General features: G+C 35.3%; 1 protein-coding gene across 10 annotated transcripts in view; it reads right to left on the bottom strand.

Annotated features, from left to right (window-relative positions):
* AKAP9 (A-kinase anchoring protein 9) overlaps positions 1-18,702 on the bottom strand; it is a 144,712-nt gene that overhangs the window by 61,035 nt on the left and 64,975 nt on the right. For 7 of the 10 annotated variants that reach the window (XM_060304571.1, XM_060304572.1, XM_060304578.1 and 4 more), the window contains 8 exons: positions 18,438-18,534; positions 17,092-17,184; positions 9,978-10,331; positions 8,038-8,262; positions 6,803-6,943; positions 6,212-6,315; positions 5,044-5,139; positions 3,195-3,400 (listed from right to left, as the gene is read on the bottom strand). In XM_060304571.1, coding sequence (XP_060160554.1) covers positions 3,195-3,400; positions 5,044-5,139; positions 6,212-6,315; positions 6,803-6,943; positions 8,038-8,262; positions 9,978-10,331; positions 17,092-17,184; positions 18,438-18,534 — 1,316 coding nt within the window. The remainder of the gene's footprint in view (positions 1-3,194; positions 3,401-5,043; positions 5,140-6,211; positions 6,316-6,802; positions 6,944-8,037; positions 8,263-9,977; positions 10,332-17,091; positions 17,185-18,437; positions 18,535-18,702) is intronic. The other 3 variants (XM_060304577.1, XM_030857308.3, XM_030857311.3) reach the window with 1 other exon arrangement.

The raw sequence follows: 18,702 nt of genomic DNA, 5'->3' as shown, positions 1-18,702 counted from the left end.
CTCACAGAAAAGGAATATAACATAATCCTCTATGCTACATGTAAAAGAATGAAATTAGAACACTCCCTAACACCATACACAAAAATAAACTCAAAATGCATTAAAGACCTAAATGTAAGGCCAGATACTATAAGACTCGTAGAGGAAAAACAGGCGAAACACTCTTTGACATAAATTAAACATAATCACATAATCACAGCAAGATCGTTTTTGACCCACCTCCTAGAATAATGAAAATAAAAACAAAAATAAACAAATGGGACCACATGAAACTTAAAAGCTTTTGCACAGCAGAGGAAACTATAAACAAGATGAAAAGACAACCCTCAGAATGGGAGAAAATATTTGCAAATGAAGCAACTAACAAAGGATTAATCTCCAAAATATACAAGCAGCTCATGCAGCTTGGTATCAAAAAAACAAACAACCCAATCAAAATATGCGCAGAAGACCTAAATAGACATTTCTCCAAAGAAGACATACAGATGGCCAACAAACACATGAAAAGATGCTCACCATCACTAATTATTAGAGAAATGCAAATCAAAACTACAATGAGGTTATCACCTCATACCAGTCAGAATGGCCATCATCACAAAATCTACAAACAATAAAAGCTAGAGAGGGTGTGAAGAAAAGGGAAACCTCTTGCACTGCTGGTGGAAATGTAAATTGATACAGCCATTTTGGAGAAACAGTATGGAAGTTCCTTAAAAAAACTAAAAATAGAACTACCATGTGACCCACCAATCCCACTACTGCGCATATACCAGAGAAAACCATAACTCAAAAAGACACATACACCCCAATGTTCACAGGAGCACTATTTACAATAGCCAGGACATGGAAACAACCTAAATGTCCATCACCAGAGGAATGGAAAAAGAAGATGTGGTACATATATACAACGGAATATTACACAGCCATAAAAAGGAACGAAATTGGGTCATTTGTAGAGACGTGGATGGACCTAGAGTCTGTCATACAGAGTGAAGTGAGAAAGACTATCATATATTAATGCATATATGTGGAATCTGAAAAACTTGGTATAGACAATCTTATTTACAAAGCAGAAAAACAGAGACACAGACGTAGAGAACAAATGCATGGATACCAAGAGTGGGGGGGCGGGGGGGATGAATTGGGAGAGTGGGATTGACATATATACACTATTGATACTATGTATAAAACAGATAACTAATGAGAACCTACTGTTCAGCACAGGAACTCTACTCAATGCTCTGTGGTGACCTAAATGGGAAGGAAATCCCAAAAAGAGGGGATATAGGTATAGCTGATTCACTTTGCTGTATAGTAGAAACTAACACATTATAAAGCAACTATACTCCAATAAAAATTAAAAATAAATAAATAAAATAAAAGTAACACAACAACAACAACAAATTACCAATTTATTCCTTTTTATAACTATGGGAACACTGCTCTGAAAGTGAATTTGCTGTCTTTTAAGATACACTGTTTGGGGCTTCCCTGGTGGCGCAGTGGTTAAGACTCCGCCTGCTGGGCTTCCCTGGTGGCACAGTGGTTGAGAGTCCGCCTGCCGATGCAGGGGACACGGGTTCGTGCCTCAGTCCGGGAAGATCCCACATGCCGCAGAGCGGCTGGGCCCGTGAGCCATGGCCGCTGAGCCTGCGCGTCCAGAGCCTGTGCTCCGCAGCGGGAGAGGCCACAACAGTGAGAGGCCCGTGTACCACAAAAAACAAACAAACAAACAAACGAATCCGCCTGCCAATGCAGGGGACACGGGTTTGAGCCCTGGTTCAGGAAGATCCCACATGCCGCGGAACAACTAAGCCCATGCACCACAACTACTGAGCCTGCACTCAAGAGCCCACGAGCCACAACTACTGAGCCCGTGTGCCACAACTGCTGAAGCCTGCGTGCCTAGAGCCCATGCTCTGCAACAAGAGAAGCCACCACAATGAGAAGCCCGTACACTGCAATGAAGAGTAGCCCCCACTCTCTACAACTAGAGAAAGCCTGCGCACAGCAACGAAGACCCAACACAGCCATAAATAACCAAGTAAATAAATTAAAAAAAAAAAAAAAAAGATATGTTGTTTGCCGAATACTTCAGCAACCACTTGGAGAAGTGTCTAGGAGAACTGCTAACAAAAATGCACAAAATATTCTTGTAATGTACAGAACATTCCTCAGAGTGTCTTTTGAATATGGTGTAGGTCTTACCTGCGGCACAGCAAAATGCCCCCTTTCCCAAATGGTTAAGTGAAACTAGTTTATGAGATAATTGTTTTTAAAAAAACATAACTTGATAAATACTTTTACAATGAGATCAAGAAAATATTACTTAATTCTTTTCTATATATGAAGATTCATATGCAGAAAACACATAGCCCTCGACTGAGAACTTAACCAAGAGTGAAGTTAATTTAAAAAAAAATACTTCTACGAAGTTTGAAAAGAGTGAGTTTAAAAGTTTAAAGTTACAGTATTATTTCGGCTCTTACTTTACTAAAAGCAGTTTTTAAAATTATCTTTGAATTCAACTAAGTTTTAAAAATCAATTTTACTTAAAATTCCAAATCAAGCTTTTCTCTGCACTTAGAAACATATTACTGGCCAACCTGTAATTAAGTAAACTTTCTCTAAGTGGGATAATTTCTTCTCCTTGCTCCACATGAAACTTAACAAACAGAATGTTCTCAAAAATTGCATAAACTGGCATTTTTATTTTTAGATGACTGGCTTCCAACTGGGGAGAAGTTCTTGGGTATGGAATGGTAGTGAAGGAAGGCCTTGATCTTCTGGTCCAAGCATCCAGATCCTATCTTTCTCCATCTGAGAAAAACTCTTCCCTTTAGAGAGTGGTTTCAGAATGTTGGTTATACCTCACAGATATTGGTAAGAGACCTCAGTGGTGATATGGAATTTTTCTTTTATTGGTGAGGAAATTAAACAGCCTTTGGTTTACGCAGCAGAGTAATAACCCTGAGTATATGTAATGACAACTCTAAGACACCCATTTGCAAATGCTAAACAATAACGGTGTCTTAAGAAGAGTGGCTCCAGTGTATTTGTGTTTGGAGGTCTTTTTATTGGAAAATACTTTAATATTCTCTCTTCTGTATTTTCGACACTAGTAAAGTGCCCTGAACTCAGCAAGATTTACTGAAGATAATGACAAGAGTTTCAACAGCATATAAAACTTTTACCTCCTGTGTGTTCCTCATGGACACACGACTTTATTGGTGACTCTGCTTCTGACCTCCAAATCAGGCTGGTCAATGACTGGCCTTTACTAGATCTATCTAGAATACCAAGGACATGGCGACCAATTGTTTCTTCAACAGCTGCTGTTGTCTTTACAACTTCTAAGAGGATCTTCAGAAGTCTGCTATTAGCTTTCTGGAGTGTATACCTGTATAGATAAGGAAACATTTATTAAAATATTTAATCTTTTTAAAGCAAACACTTAATGTTCCACAAAAAAATACACTACAAAATATTTGACTTAAAAAATAAAACTTCATATGATCCTATTACAATAATATGCAATAGCACTAAAAATGAAGTGCTTTTTGTATTTATTTTATAATTATAAATTTTGTTTTCTTCTGAAAAATTTTCATCAGTGAACTATAATATTTTTTGAAAATGTGCAGCATTTTACTGACCTGAAAGAAATCAAGTAACTAAAATTTTAAGCCAGTAGAGTTTGCAAATTAGAAGAAAATTTTAGGGAGATGCAAAATTTCAGTTTTAAAAAGTGTGGCAGTACCTAAGCACATGCAAGTTATTGAGCTGGTAATACCATTGATGGTTACTCTTATATTTTAAAATAAATTCAAAAATTCCACCAGAAAAAAATATGCTTGTATTTCTATACCTTAATGGTGATGATCTACATGGTTAAATTACAAAAACAGGCAGAGACCTGTTTTTAAAAAGGTCTATAGTACAATTTCATTATCTGCTAACACCAGAGGTAATATACCCCAAGCAGTTGATTATTTTATCTGCTCCAGAGACAGAAACTTCTCAAGTTACATATACCACACTCATTTCAGCCAGGAGAAGGAACCTATTTTCAACCAAATGGAATTAATAGTGCATCTCTCGTTTTTTATAGGTAATACATTCTTATTTTAAAAATTTTAAAAAATGCTCCTAACCACCCACCAAAATATCTTAGTACTCACAGATAATCACGGTTAACATTTTAATGCCTAGCCTTCTAGACATTTTCCCTCCTCTTCCTCTCTCATAAATACAGACATTTTAAAAACAAAAATTGGATTATCCTGGACAAAGTGTTTTCATAAGCTTTCATTTTTCCTCAACACAAACATCTTCATGTGTCAAGAAATATACTTCCATAAACGGTGACTCAGAAGGTGAACTGATTAACCTTTTGAATAACTAAACAACTCTCTTGTCCTAACAGCTTAATTCAACAAAGGTACTACAGTGGCAAACTATATATTTAATACATGGAGACAAAATAAGAAACTTTCATGTTAAAGGTCCTCTGACTTAAGACAGTTTCTCTCTCAACTTCACACTATGGGAGATTCACTGACAAGCTGGTTAAAGGATATCTGTTTTCACAGGCACGTGACATAACTATTTTAAGACAAAGTAATAAATGGAGCGGTCTTCCTTCAGTATTTGTCAAGTGAAAAAGACAGTTCTATTTTTACACCTAGATCAAGTTCTCTGGTTACATAAGCAAGGAGATTAAAAATAAAACTCTAAATAATTTAGTTATTAGTAGGAAGTAAGTAAAGGGTTTTATTTCTATAACTTTTTCTGAGGTTTTGTTCAAGCCCCAAACACCCCCGGACTAGGATAATTTGAAAATATTTCTACATAAGAGAAGTGATTAAAATTAATATGATGGTAAAAAGAAATAAATAGGAATACTCATTTATCAACACTCACTACATAAATTCCTAAAAATTAAACACTGTATAATTTTAAAAATATACTAATTAGAGATAAATAATATAAAATAAACATTTTGTTTATTTTATATTGCCATGGTAACTCTAATTTTCATACACTGTCTTTCTTGTTTGAGTTCCATACTGACTGTGTTCCATACTGATGATCCAATGGGGAAGCCAAAATCTTAGGGGCCAAATTCCTCCATGCAAGCTGAGGAAGGAGGTTAGGAGGACACAGAGGGTTGACAGTCACAGATTGGAAAAGGAGGAAATTAAGTTAGTAGATATTAGTTTTAATTTTAAATTAGAGAAATTATTTTCATTTGACCAAAACAAATTTTAAAATACTGTGCTTACAGACCTACTGGAGAATGGACTTGAGGATATGGGGAGGGGGAAGGGTGAGCTGTGACAGGGTGAGAGAGAGTCATGGATATATACACACTAAAAAACGTAAGGTAGATAGCTAGTGGGAAGCAGCCGCATGGCACAGGGATATCCGCTTGGTGCTTTGTGACCGCCTGGAGGGGTGGGATAGGGAGGGTGGGAGGGAGGGAGACGCAAGAGGGAAGAGATATGGGAACATATGTATATGTATAACTGATTCACTTTGTTATAAAGCAGAAACTAACACACCATTGTAAAGCAATTATACCCCAATAAAGATGTTAAAAAAATAATAATAAATAAATAAAATACTGTGCTTAAACTCCTAATATTAATGTAGGGTAACTATTCTCATTTTCATATTAATCTCTATAAAATCAAAGTAAGGGAAAGTTTTGTTAACATCGGATCATTAATTTATTCCTCTAAAAATGTGGGATGTGGATTAAAAGGTCTCATCTGTTATAAAGTAAATGCATGAAAGAAGTTAAATGCAGACTATCACTAAAATCATTTTTTTTCTTGTCATGAACAAACCAGGGGGTGGCTTATACTGAATGCATGTCCAAACAGTGAAGGAATAAACTCACAAGCACAACTTTGTTTTTTAGGATAAAAAATGGCATATGAGCAGAATAAAATTTATCAAGAAAGGTTCAATAACCAAAGAATGCTTTATCATTCACTGAGTGAAGTATATGATCAATATCCAATAAAATTATATACAAAAGATTTTTTAATTTGTCTATTTAATCATCAAATACTGATTTTTTACATAGAGTACAATGTACAAATAAAATAAATGTACAAAATAAAAATAAGGACAAATAAAGTTTATAATATTGAGACAACTATTTTAACTCACTTTACATTGAAAAAATATGCATTCTGTATACCTTTCAGTGGACAGAATTTCAGGAGGCACCTCTTCAGGTTTTCTGTCCAATTCCTTTTCTTTAAAGGTCTGCTCCTCAATTTCTCCTTGGTTTTCATTTGCATTCTGTTTAAGTTTGTAAAAAGATAGAGAGGACAAAATAGAAAGAAAACCTGTCATCTTGGAAATAGCATGTCATTCTTCTATACTGTTATGACATGAAACAGAAGAAACCTCTGCGTGCAAAACAGATACTGTTTGAAAGAGTATTTAACTATATTTTATCAAGAGATTAGCATTATCAAAAAAGTCTGGTGCACAGATGAAAAAAATTTTAATGGGTTCAAGCTAAGGCATGCTATAATGCAACAATAAAGTTTGTTAGGTTACTCTGCTCCTTGGTGAAACAACAGCTGTTGCTAAACCACTGTCAGATTCAAATTACCCTAAATGGAATGTAAGGCATCTTGACCCCACCTACCTTAAACGTAAACAATCACAAATATGTTAAGCTCATACCTATAAAAAATACATTTCACACAAACAACAAAGACACACAGATCCTACTGCATTGTGGATCCACTGCTCCTAGGTGGGTCAAAGTCCATACTACCTGTGTTTGCGTACTGCTGTTGCGCAGCTCACAACACAGCTTCTCTCTTCCAGCTAGAGACAGCTGCTTTAGTGCTTCCAGCTCCTCTAAAAGCACCCTCTCTCTCTCTGAAACCAGGTTTTCATTATCTATTGAGGATCTCTAAATAAGAAAAAAGGTCATGAGAGAATATTGTTTGCGATAGAAGGAAAAAGCAGGAATATTAAGCAGACTTCTTTTAACCCCCTGGAACCAACAGGCCCTGGTTCTACGCTGCTTCATCTTCCATGATTAGGGGTTAAAAGCACATATAAAGTTCAATGCAAAATTTGAAACTTAAAAAAAAGTTAATTAGGCCTAAATATTAAGCAATTTTTGCAGTTCAATTAATATTATTTTTATATGCAAGTTTTGCATTGAAAATTCAGAAGTTTAAATTCACAAAATGCAATGAAGAAAAGCGTAATTAATTTTTCCAAATGATGTATATTAAGTTCAACTCCCAATTTTCCTATTATTCTATATCTGAAACTATATTTCAAGAGTTCTCTATTTGTTATCTCTTGTTGTACCTTAACTTTTCAATTAAATTGAACAAATTTGTTTTTATAAGAACTTTTACATAAATATTTGCTTTTCTACGATGATTTTGTGAGTATATTATATACAGCAATTGAAAAGAATCCAGCTCCCAAATACCAAGGAATATGTAAATTTAGTCAAGAAAGTGGTAAGAACATTATGTAAATCTGCATTTCTCAAATCAAGAAGAGATGTTTCCCTGGAGAAAGTTCCAGAAACATACTACTTCCGATTTCCATTCATGATTAAAAAGATAGAATAAAGATAGATAAAGGTAAACCTTGGAGATGCTAATTGGTGTACTCACAAAACTATAAATAAACATGGGAAAACTGAATATCAACTGCACCTCAGCACAAAGAATTTCCAAAACTGTCAAAGTACTTTTGCCATGTATGGTCAATGGAATGTTTAAAAACAAACAGCCTTGTAACCACTTTTTCAATGCCTAAAAAGGCAGATATGTCAAACAGTAGAGAGATAGTGCACTCCAAGGTTGAGTTAGGTGTCCCTAACAAGATCTTAGGCTGTTGTGCTGGTGGAGTCTGTTCCTGATGTTAAATATTTGTATTTATTCATATTACGGCAATAATTCTGACTTAAAAAAAATAAAAAAGCTATATAAAGAACAATGTTATTTTAATTGGGGAGGAAAGGGACTCTGGGTCCCATACCTGGGCTAATTGTTTATTCAGCCTCTTGATCTCTTCTTGCAGCTGTTCCTGGTCTTCTCGCTGTCTCTCCATCTGCCGCATGTGTGCCTGCCTTAAAAGTTCCGTTGCCTGTTGATGTTCTTGGTATTGTCGTACAAGTTCCTGCCTCATATCTTCTAACTGTTCTTCATTTAACATTAGTTGTCTAGAAGCATCTATACTTGATACCAAAATCTCATCATCGAGCTATAACAGTAAAAAATTAATTAATTAATTAATTAAAATTTCAACCATAAAACATTTTGTGGAAATCTGTCGGCACTGATATTTTAAATACAAACAAAAGTAATTCTAATACTAACCCCACAGAGCACCTCATTTTAAAATTCCCATTATTAAAACTAAAACATAAATAATTTTAAAAATCTGTCTTAATTATAATTTCAAATCAATGTGAAGTTATTAGTTTATTATCATTATACATGTTGTTCTCCAAAAGCAAAGTAACTATCAGTTATTTCAGACGTAATCTAAGGGAGAAGAATTAAGAAAGACATTCAAGATTCCTTATACTCTTAATGAATAACTCCATTATTTCTCTTGACATTTTATAAGGAAATAATATAAATGGAATACTTATATTTTAAAATTAAATTTATAAAAAGAGAAATTTTATCTCTTTAATTTATATTATGCAGTGGTCATCAGAGTACTACAGAGAAATGCTCGATAAGAAACAAACTTCAATAATTTCTATTTGGAAATAAAAGCCTTATATTCCACTTTCTCATTCTCATAAGAAGTCCACTCCTTAATGGGTTTCAACAAGTACCTCAATTCCTGAAGAGCTACTACTTAAACAAATCATTCTGCCTTGAACAGTTGCTTGCAAATTAAAGAGGTTTACATGATTACCTCACAACTTTGCACTTCATAGAGTTGACAATTTTAATTGAATATGCCTCTAAAAAGATGTAACCTATCATGAACATGAATAAAAAATCTGAGGCTTCCCTGGTGGCGCAGTGGTTGAGAGTTCGCCTGCCGATGCGGGGGACACGGGTTTGTGCCCCGGTCCGGGAAGATCCCACATGCCGCGGAGTGGCTGGGCCCGTGAGCCATGGCCGCTGAGCCTGAGCGACCAGAGCCTGTGCTCCGCAACGGGAGAGGCCACAACAGTGAGAGGCCCGCGTATCGCAAAAAAAAAAAAAAAATTGAATTAAGATAATTTTAAAAGAAGCAGAATTTACTACATTCTGTTAAAGGCCCAAACAGTTGAGGTATAGACACAGGATAGATCCTCCATTAATGAATAAGTAAAGAAGAAGAGTATTAGTATAAATAGAGTAGAATGCTTTAAATTGTCTTCTCAAATGGGTAGCTCTTTCCTTGTGATATTATCCTATTAAATTAAGCAAATCTTTTAATCACACATATTGCCAAATTGTAGTATAACTGATCTTGAATTGACTGAAACAAAATTAATGTAGGTATAACTTACAATGAGGTTTTACCATGCACAATGTGTACAGGACAAATAGGAATACTATGAATCTGACTAGTTTTATTTAATAATAATACTAAGTCATTTATTCTTACACTTTAAAAATCCCAATTTGAGACTGAATTGAATACTTATCTTCTCCATTAAGCAGTATTACTGTTAATATTTTTATAGTGAGGAAAGTCACACTTTTTTTTTTTTTTTGCGGTACATGGGCCTCTCACTGTTATGGCCTCTCCCGTTGTGGAGCACAGGCTCTGGACGCGCAGGCTCAGCGGCCATGGCTCGCGGGCCCAGCCGCTCTGCGCGGCATGTGGGATCTTTCCGGACCGGGGCACGAACCTGTGTCATGAACCTGTGTCCCCTGCATCGGCAGGCAGACTCTCAACCACTGCGCCACCAGGGAAGCCCCCACACTTTTTTAAATAAGTTTTTATACTGAAGGAAGCATACTTACAGATTCTCTGACCATAAATGTTTTATCTTTGGAGAACATTTCTTCTGAAATAGTCAGTTCACGGTCCTTTGATTCTAGTATATCATCAAGATTACCCTTGTTTGATAACAGAACTTCCTTTCCATCTTCTCCTAACTCTTTACTAAGTGGTTTAAATTCTTCTTTAAATTTCTTGTCTGTTGCCTCAAAAGTCTGAAAACCAAAGTGACCTTGTGATAATTTCATTTCATTTAAATAATGTTCTTCCTGACAGAAAACAGATGCTTGTTTTGAAGATGGAGCATCTTCTTTTTCCCCAGATATTCTAGATAGTTCACTTTGCTGAGCAAATGCTATACTCATTGACACAATGACCTAAAGAAATGAAGCAAACAAAAAACGATTAGATCTATAAATACTACCAGGAATTTAAAAAGCAAGTTACCTCTCAAAATTACTCGAATTAGTAAAAAGATGGCCTCATGCTTTTAAACTAAAAGAAATCCTAGGATAAAGTGATAAGGAGATAAAGATTCTCTATTTTACAATGAATCTACTGTCAAAGTATTTTACTGCCTGCCTTTTAAAAATCAATAATTGTAAAAATTTTTTTCTTACCGTAACAGCAATAAATGTTTGGTATAGAAATTTAAATATCTTTAAGTCGAGAAATACATTTCTATATAATTTTAAATGGCTTTAAAGTTTCAAATTATACATATGTACTATAAATTCATTTGATCAATTCTCTATGTTGACATTCAGACTGAATCCATTCTTAACACTAAACACCACTGTTATTAAATCTTTTAAACCATATCATTGGGCATATTCTTTGATTTCCTTGAGTGTAACAGGGAAGAGCCAATTTTGACTCCACCTTTCAATCTGTTTCTTTTACTTTAACCTTTGCTTTTTGTTGCTTTTGTCATTATAATCATACATAATGGCCTGCCTCAGGGAACCCTGCCCTCTGCCTGAATGTGAAACTAAAGTGCCTTTGTTCAGCTCACAGGGAGACAATCTGACCCTGCCCACCTGTGAATGGCTGCAGAAAAGAAGAAATTAACACATCCCTTCCCTGAGGCTGGCCATTCCATGAGATATCTGTAAGACTTACCGCCTTTTTACTTTACTTCCCCACCTCTTCCCACTCTCTGTTCTTAAAAGAAACTGGCATCCAAACCCCAATAAGATGGTTTTTTGGAGACAATAGTCTTGCCATCTTCTCGGTCTGCCGGCTTTCCGAATAAAGTTGTATTTCTTGCCTCAACACCTCATCTCCCGATTTACTGGCCTGTTGTGCAGTGAGCAGAGTGAGCTTGGACTCAGTAATGGACTCAGCAAAGGTAATACATAGAAGACCAAGCACTTTTCTCACTTCCTACCATATCCCCCACCTTTAAGGAAGGCCAAACTCTTTCCTATGGTACTACTCACAAACGCTAAAGGACATTTTTCAGGCTGAAGGGAAATAACACCAAAGGGAAACAAAGTGTGAAAAACAGCAGAATACACATTCTTTTCAAGTATGCTTGGAGTATCCAAGCAGATAGAACATATTTGGGGCAACAAATTTAAATGAACTGAAATCATACAAGGTATGCCCAACCATGAAGGAATTAAAAATTATTATATTAATCAAATCAATCAACAGGAAGATATCTGAAAATCCCAAAGATATGGATATCAAACAACCTATTTCTAAAGAACCTATGAATCAAAAAGGAGGTCAAAAGAGAAATAAAAGATTTGGACTGAATGAAAATTTGTGGAATGCAGCTTAAAGAAAAACTTAAAGGGAAACTTATACCATTAAATGCATATATTGGAAAAGAAGAAAGGTCTTTTAGGAAACTAGAAAAAGAAGAGCAAATTAAACCCAAAACAAACAGAAACAAGCAAAAAATAAAGAACAACAACCAATGAAAATAAAAACAATTTTAAAAAACCCAAAAGCTGGATCCTTTGAAATATCAATATCATCAATAAACTTCTAGCTACACTGACAAGGAAAAAGGTGAGAAAGTACAGATAACATTCAGATCCCACAGCCATTAAATGATAAAGGGATACTATAAACAGCTCTACCAACAATAAATTCAACAGCTTAGATGAAATGGACCAATTCTTTGAGTGACACAAACTACCAAAGCTCACTCTAAAATAAATACAGCACCTGAAAATAACAGAATCTATTAAAGAAACTGAATTCAGTTAAAAAAAAAAAAAAAAAAACTTCCAACAAGGTAAACTCTAGGCCCAGTAAGATTCATTATCTAATTCTACAAAATATTTAAGTCTGAAATAACACCAGTACGACATAAATTCTTCCTGAAAATAGAAGAGGGAATATATTTCAGCATTTTATAAGACCAGCATTATCCTAATATCAAAACCAAAGACATTATAAGAAAATAAAGCTAGGGATAACGTTCCTCATGAAAACAAAACACAGACAAATATTCTTTTTTTCTCGGCCACACCATGTAGTTTGTGGGATACTAGTTCCCCACGAGGGACTGAACCTGGGAATTCCCCAAACAGTCTTGGCAAAGTATTATTAAATATTGTAGAACCCAACAATATAAAATGGAGGAGACTGGCTCCAAAGGGACATGAAAACACTTTGGAGGTGATGAAAATGTTTTAAATCTTGATTGTGGTGTTGGTTTCATACATGCAAACATTTGTTAAAATTCACTAAATTTTGCACTTATAATTAGGGAATGTAAATTTCATGTAAATTACACCTCAATAAGGATGATTACAAGCAAACAACAAAAACCTGACCATATGTTAAGTCACAAAACAAACTTTTGAAATTCTGAAAAACTGGTATCATAAAGATCACTTTCTTTTGTATATTCATTTAGATTAGAAATGGATAACAAATAATGAAAAGAACTGTGTGGTTTGAAACAAACAAAAAACCAGACTCAACTACCTTGTAATTCTCTCCTTTCTATTCACCACCATACCATCTAACCAAATTTCACCTGTGTTTACAATTAACTCTGCCTACTCTGTGTGGGTGTAGCTGAACTTAATTGAGGAGAAAAATAATAAACCAAGCTGACTGGTCTCATTTTAAATTCACAACCACTACCCTTGAAATGAGCCATTAGTGATACTGGGTGATTCTACTCAGTTTCCCTTGTCTTTTCCATTTTTTATTCCTCCTCTTAGCCCTTTGTTTTCTCCTTAAAGCTCCAACATCTTCTCTTCCTTTCTCATTCTCAGGTGCCGACTTTGCTTTTTATTTTACTGAGAAAACAGAAGAAATCAGAGAAGAACTTCCACAGTCTCCAAATACTGCATCTGAAAACATACCCGAATCATGAGTCAAATATTCTTACCTTCCTTCCTGTTTTAATGGATTAAAACTACCATGCTCCTATCTAATGGCAACTTTTCAGGGGACTGCATCTCTTCTCATCTACTCAAGGACATTGCTCCAGCAACTGTTCCTCTCTCTTTAATCAGCTATTTTTTTCCCTTTCTCCTCAATCACTTCTATTAGCACAGAAATACAATGTGATATCCTTGATCTTAAACAAAAACAAACCAGCAACAACCAAAATCCACTACTTGACTCCCTACATCACCCTTTAGCTACCACTGTACTTCTCCTCTTTCAAGTACGACTCAAAATAATTCCTCATTCTTCTCCTTCACTCTCTCTCAAATCCAATGTAATCAGTTTGTCTTTACCATCCCATCAAATGTGTTCTTGTGAAAGTCACCAATGATTTCACATTGTAAAATCCAATGATTTATTTGCACTTCTAATCTTTCTTGATTTATCAGAAACATCTGACAGTTTAATACATTCTCTTCTTGATACACTTTTATTATTGGCTTCTGTGATGCAATTGTTTGTCCTTTCCATATTTAATTTACCACTCCTTCACCTCCTTTGTTCTTCCTCATTTCTCTGACCTCTAAACATCGGCATTGGGCTTCCCTGGTGGCACAGTGGTTAAGAATCCTCCTGCCAATGCAGGGGACACAGGTTTGAGCCCTGGTCCAGGAAGATCCCACGTGTTGTGGAGCAACTAAGCCCATGCGCCATAACTACTGAGCCTGAGATCTAGAGCCCATGCTCCGCAGCAAGAGAAGCCACCGCAACGAGAAGCCCGTGCACCACAACGATGAGTAGCCCCCACTCACTGCAACTAGAGGAAGGCTGCGTGCAGCAACGAAGACCCAATGCAGCTAAAAATAAATACATAAATTTAAAAAAAAAAGAAAAGCATTAAACATCGGCATTCTCTAGGCTCAGTTCCCAGGTCCCTGCTCTATTTACACTCACTATATTAATTTTTTTCAATATTTTTCACTGCAACCATGGTAAACATACACATACAACAACAATAAAAAAACATTTTACATTGTGACCCAAAGCATACATAGGTACTTGTGTGTATATGTTTTATATAATTGAACTTTTCCATTAATATTAAAATCCTGGTCCCAAACCAATAAATTGATTTCATGACTTAAAAAGAAGTTATATCTCATAGCTTGAAAAACACTAGATACTAACTAGATACTAACTACTGTATTTACATGTCTAGTTTTATCTTAGTCCCTGAACTCTAGATTTATATATCTAATCACTTCCTTAACACTTATATTTACACATTTAATAAGTGTTTTGCATATAACGGGAAAGCTGAATCGTTAAGTCGCCCACTCCTCTCCAGAAACTACTCCTTTGCGTTCTTTTTCACCCTAAGTCCAACACCTAAGTAAACAGTAACTCCATTCTTCCATTTGCTTAGGTCAAATTACCTGCAGTATTATCTTCCCTTGAAGGGCAAGTCCTTGCCCCTCTTTCCCTGTATTTCTTCTTCTTATATCTAGTTAAGGTCTGCTGAGGAGATAAATCTGTACCAGGACTTCACAATATTTCTCCAAATGGAACCCATGAATACAGAGGTGGCAAGACTGAATCAAACCATCCTCCAACTTGGCAAAGCTGGCAGTTGGGCAGGTGACCTTCACACTCTTGCCAGTTCTCCTTGGACACCTCTTGAAGACATCCACTGGAGAACTGTTGACTTTTTCTTTTGCATCCCACTTTCTTAAAAGGTGCTCAATCTGTTATCTTCACGATTCACTCTCTCACTTCCATCTGGAATCTCCCCTAATGTCACTTCAAAAGTGAGGTCTTCTGTGATTACCCTATATAAAATAACATCATCTCACTCCCCATGGAATTTCCTTGTCCTATTACCCTGGTTCATTTTTTTCTTCATAGTATTTACTACCGTCTGTATATTGTCTATTTGCACCAACTAGAATGTAAGGTCTATAGGAGTAATGATTTCATTTCTTTTTCCTCTGTTATACCCTAGCATTCAGAATACTGCCTGGCAGTGAAATGTTAATGAATGTCTATTTTTTCAGTAGTACCTACCCAAATCACAGGCTGAATCTAATGTTATCTATGTTGGGAATCACTACCTCTACTGGCTTCTTCTATATACCCTGTGCTTTTAAAACAATGTTTCTCAGTCTTTTTCTAATATCGTATGTGAGGGTTATAGGGTAGAGCATAATCCTGTCTGTACTGGTGACTAATATAAACCATCTATACTATTCTAGGATCAAGCTGGGCCATCAAATGTTGTCTCTTGGATCACAGTACCTTGGCTGCCTTTGGAACAGTTTTCACTGACCTGTACTTTGGTAATCTGCTATCAGCTTGGATAAATGATGCTTCACAAAACAGATTTATATCATCACCATTATCATAGTAGTAAGACTACTTTAAAAATGTCACTTATGAGTCTTTACTATCTTCTAGGTGCTTTATATGTATTAGTTCATTGAATCTTCACAAGAATTACTATTATTTCTATTATTCTCCTCCTTTAACATAGAGGGAGCCGAGATTGAAAACTTAAGTAACTTTCCTAAGATCACAAATCTAGTAAAGCAGAACAAGAATTTAAAGCATGGTAAATCCTATACCAAACCTCATGTTCTTAACTACTATACTATGATGCTCTGCTATAAACATTTCACTTGAGAAATTTATGTAAAAGGTTAAGTACAAAAGAAAACCTGCAAGTCTCTAAAAGAACTAGATAGTGAGAGCTATATAAAAGTGATGGAGGGCTTCCCTGGTGGCGCAGTGGTTGGGAGTCCGCCTGCCGATGCAGGGGACACGGGTTCATGCCCCGGACCAGGAAGATCCCACATGCCGCCGAGCGGCTGGGCCCGTAAGCCATGGCCGCTGGGCCTGCGCGTCCGGAGCCTGTGCTCCGCAACGGGAGAGGCCGCAGCGGTGAGAGGCCCGCGTACCGCAAAAAAAAAAAAAAAAAAGTGATGGTGCCTCACTTTTTACTGTGAATTAAATATTGAATTCAGATATAGAGGTGAGTAGGTCTTTATGGCCCACATATTTCCTTGAGTCTTGACCTCCTCATCTAATTTATGTTTAAACTAATTCCTTATGCATTTCCTGTAAATTCTGTCACTCCTTCCACTTTAAAATGCATATACTCCACTACGATTGTTACACTGTAACAGTTTAAATATTATAAAAAACAAGCAGACAAACTCAGAATTCAACTGTTCCAAAATAAGAACCCAATTAGGTGTAAGTATTTTAAAAGAGAATACAGAGACAAAAGAAATGGAATCATAACGGTATACTAGGTGATATGCTCCGTGCTCAGGAGATTACAAGAATAGCTCTGGGCATAGCAGCCAACAGCATCTACAGTCATTAACATCACAGTAACTTCTCTGGGAGGAGGTAGGCAAAGGTAATACATAGAAGACCAAGCACTTTTCTCACTTCCTACCATATCCCCCACCTTTAAGGAAGGCCAAACTCTTTCCTATGGTACTACTCACAAGGTTAACAAATTTATAACTCTGAAAAGTTTCTAATTACTATTCTACATCAAGAGAAGAATGCGTTACTCAAAAGAAAAATTCACAGAAAATTCCATTCAAAGGCAATTGTGGTTAATACCAGTATTTGACAACTTAAATGAGCTATGTATAAAATTTACAACAAAAAATAAAGTGCATTACCACCAATAAAACGTATATTTTTTGAAGGCTAAAAGGGAATACAGACCACAATAACCTTCCAAATAAACTATAAACTTACCTTAGCTACTTCTTCTTCTAATCGTTCTTGGTACTGTTTTTCCAGCAACTTAACCATATTTGTTTCCTGTTTCACTCCAAATTCACCAGAAAACTGAATTAAAAAAGCAAAATATGACATGTTTATTTACACTAATTATACACCACTTATTTTTAAACTTCTACTCTCAAATATCTTCAAAAGATTACTATTTTTTAGAAAGCTTCTGAAAAATTTTAATAAATTTCTGCTCCCTTTATTAAAAATAATTATAGTGAATAATTCTAGTGTACAATTCTACTAAATAATTGTACTTACTACAGTGAACTTAACAAAGATGCAAAGTGAGAAATATATTTATAATTACTAACACACAGTTCTAGAGTGGGGAAAAGATACTTCTTAAATATAATTAATAAGATGTGCATGTATTTAATTTTAAATAATGTTAACAGTGGCTATCTTTGCTCATGACATTATAAACAAATTTCTTTTCTTCTTGGTACTTATTAATAGTATCCAGTTTTCTACAAATACAAATTACTTTTATAAACAGAAAAAAGAAGAATGGTTATTTAAATGTAAACATGTTCTTGGCAAGAAAGTACTTCTTTATTTATCAATTATCTGAATGTCATCCAAACAGATATTCCATGTGGGATGAATGTGGAAGAATTGAGAATGTGGCCAATGTCTCTCTTCTATATCCAGAATGAGAGACAGCAATGATCTTTTTCTGTAGGACTTAAGAACTAAAAATTTACTGAGTGAAGATCAGGGTTTTACAGTTATGTTTGAGAAAAGTGGCCACAAACTGGGAATATATACAGTGCTGAGGAGAGGCAAAAGGTGGTTTAGCTAGATGAGATATACTGTAAAAGATGAGGGGCTTTTCTATAGCATATGGCCTGTGCTGAAGAAAGCCTCATCCAATGTCCCAGCCCTAGCATACTGAATTTTGGGAATTCCTAAATACTATTCCAGAGACAGCCTAGTTCAATTCCCCATGGTAGGAAGGAAAGCTGTTTCTCTTTTCTGAAACTAATTTGTTATAAAGTTCAGGGCACTGAAACTAATTTGTAATACACCCCATGTTATATAAAACAAGACAAATTTTAAACTAGAATGTATTTAGGGGGAAAAAACACCTCTCAATTTTAACTTTCTTCTGTTTTTCCTATGCTATGAAAGTACATCAAATTTCTTCACTTATATATTCTTCTGGGTCTTTTACATAATGTATTATCCTCATATTTACTATACTTAATTCTTAGCAACTATTTATTGGATAATTATTAAACCACAGACATAAAAATGATAGTAACAAAAATAAAATCAGTGTACATAACAGTTTAAAGATATAATACCTCTGTTGCACCATCGATGTTCTGTTTTAGACAACTTCCAGGATATACTGTTTTCTGTACATCAGATTCAGTAATTACCATTGAATCAATGGAAAAGCTAAAAATAAATAAAAGAGGATGAAAGAATTAGTGTTGTGTGTAAATTTTACTGTTAGTCCAAATTTACAGCATGCATAAAATGTGTATTGGGGCAATGGAAACAAGAATGACAGGTCAAGAGTTACAGGTATTGTAACTTAAGTCATATTTTTGACTGATTAAAAAT

The sequence above is a fragment of the Globicephala melas genome, chromosome 9, assembly GCF_963455315.2.
Source record: "Globicephala melas chromosome 9, mGloMel1.2, whole genome shotgun sequence".
Taxonomy (NCBI): Eukaryota; Metazoa; Chordata; class Mammalia; order Artiodactyla; family Delphinidae; genus Globicephala; species Globicephala melas.
This window is presented reverse-complemented; position numbering and strand designations above follow the sequence as displayed.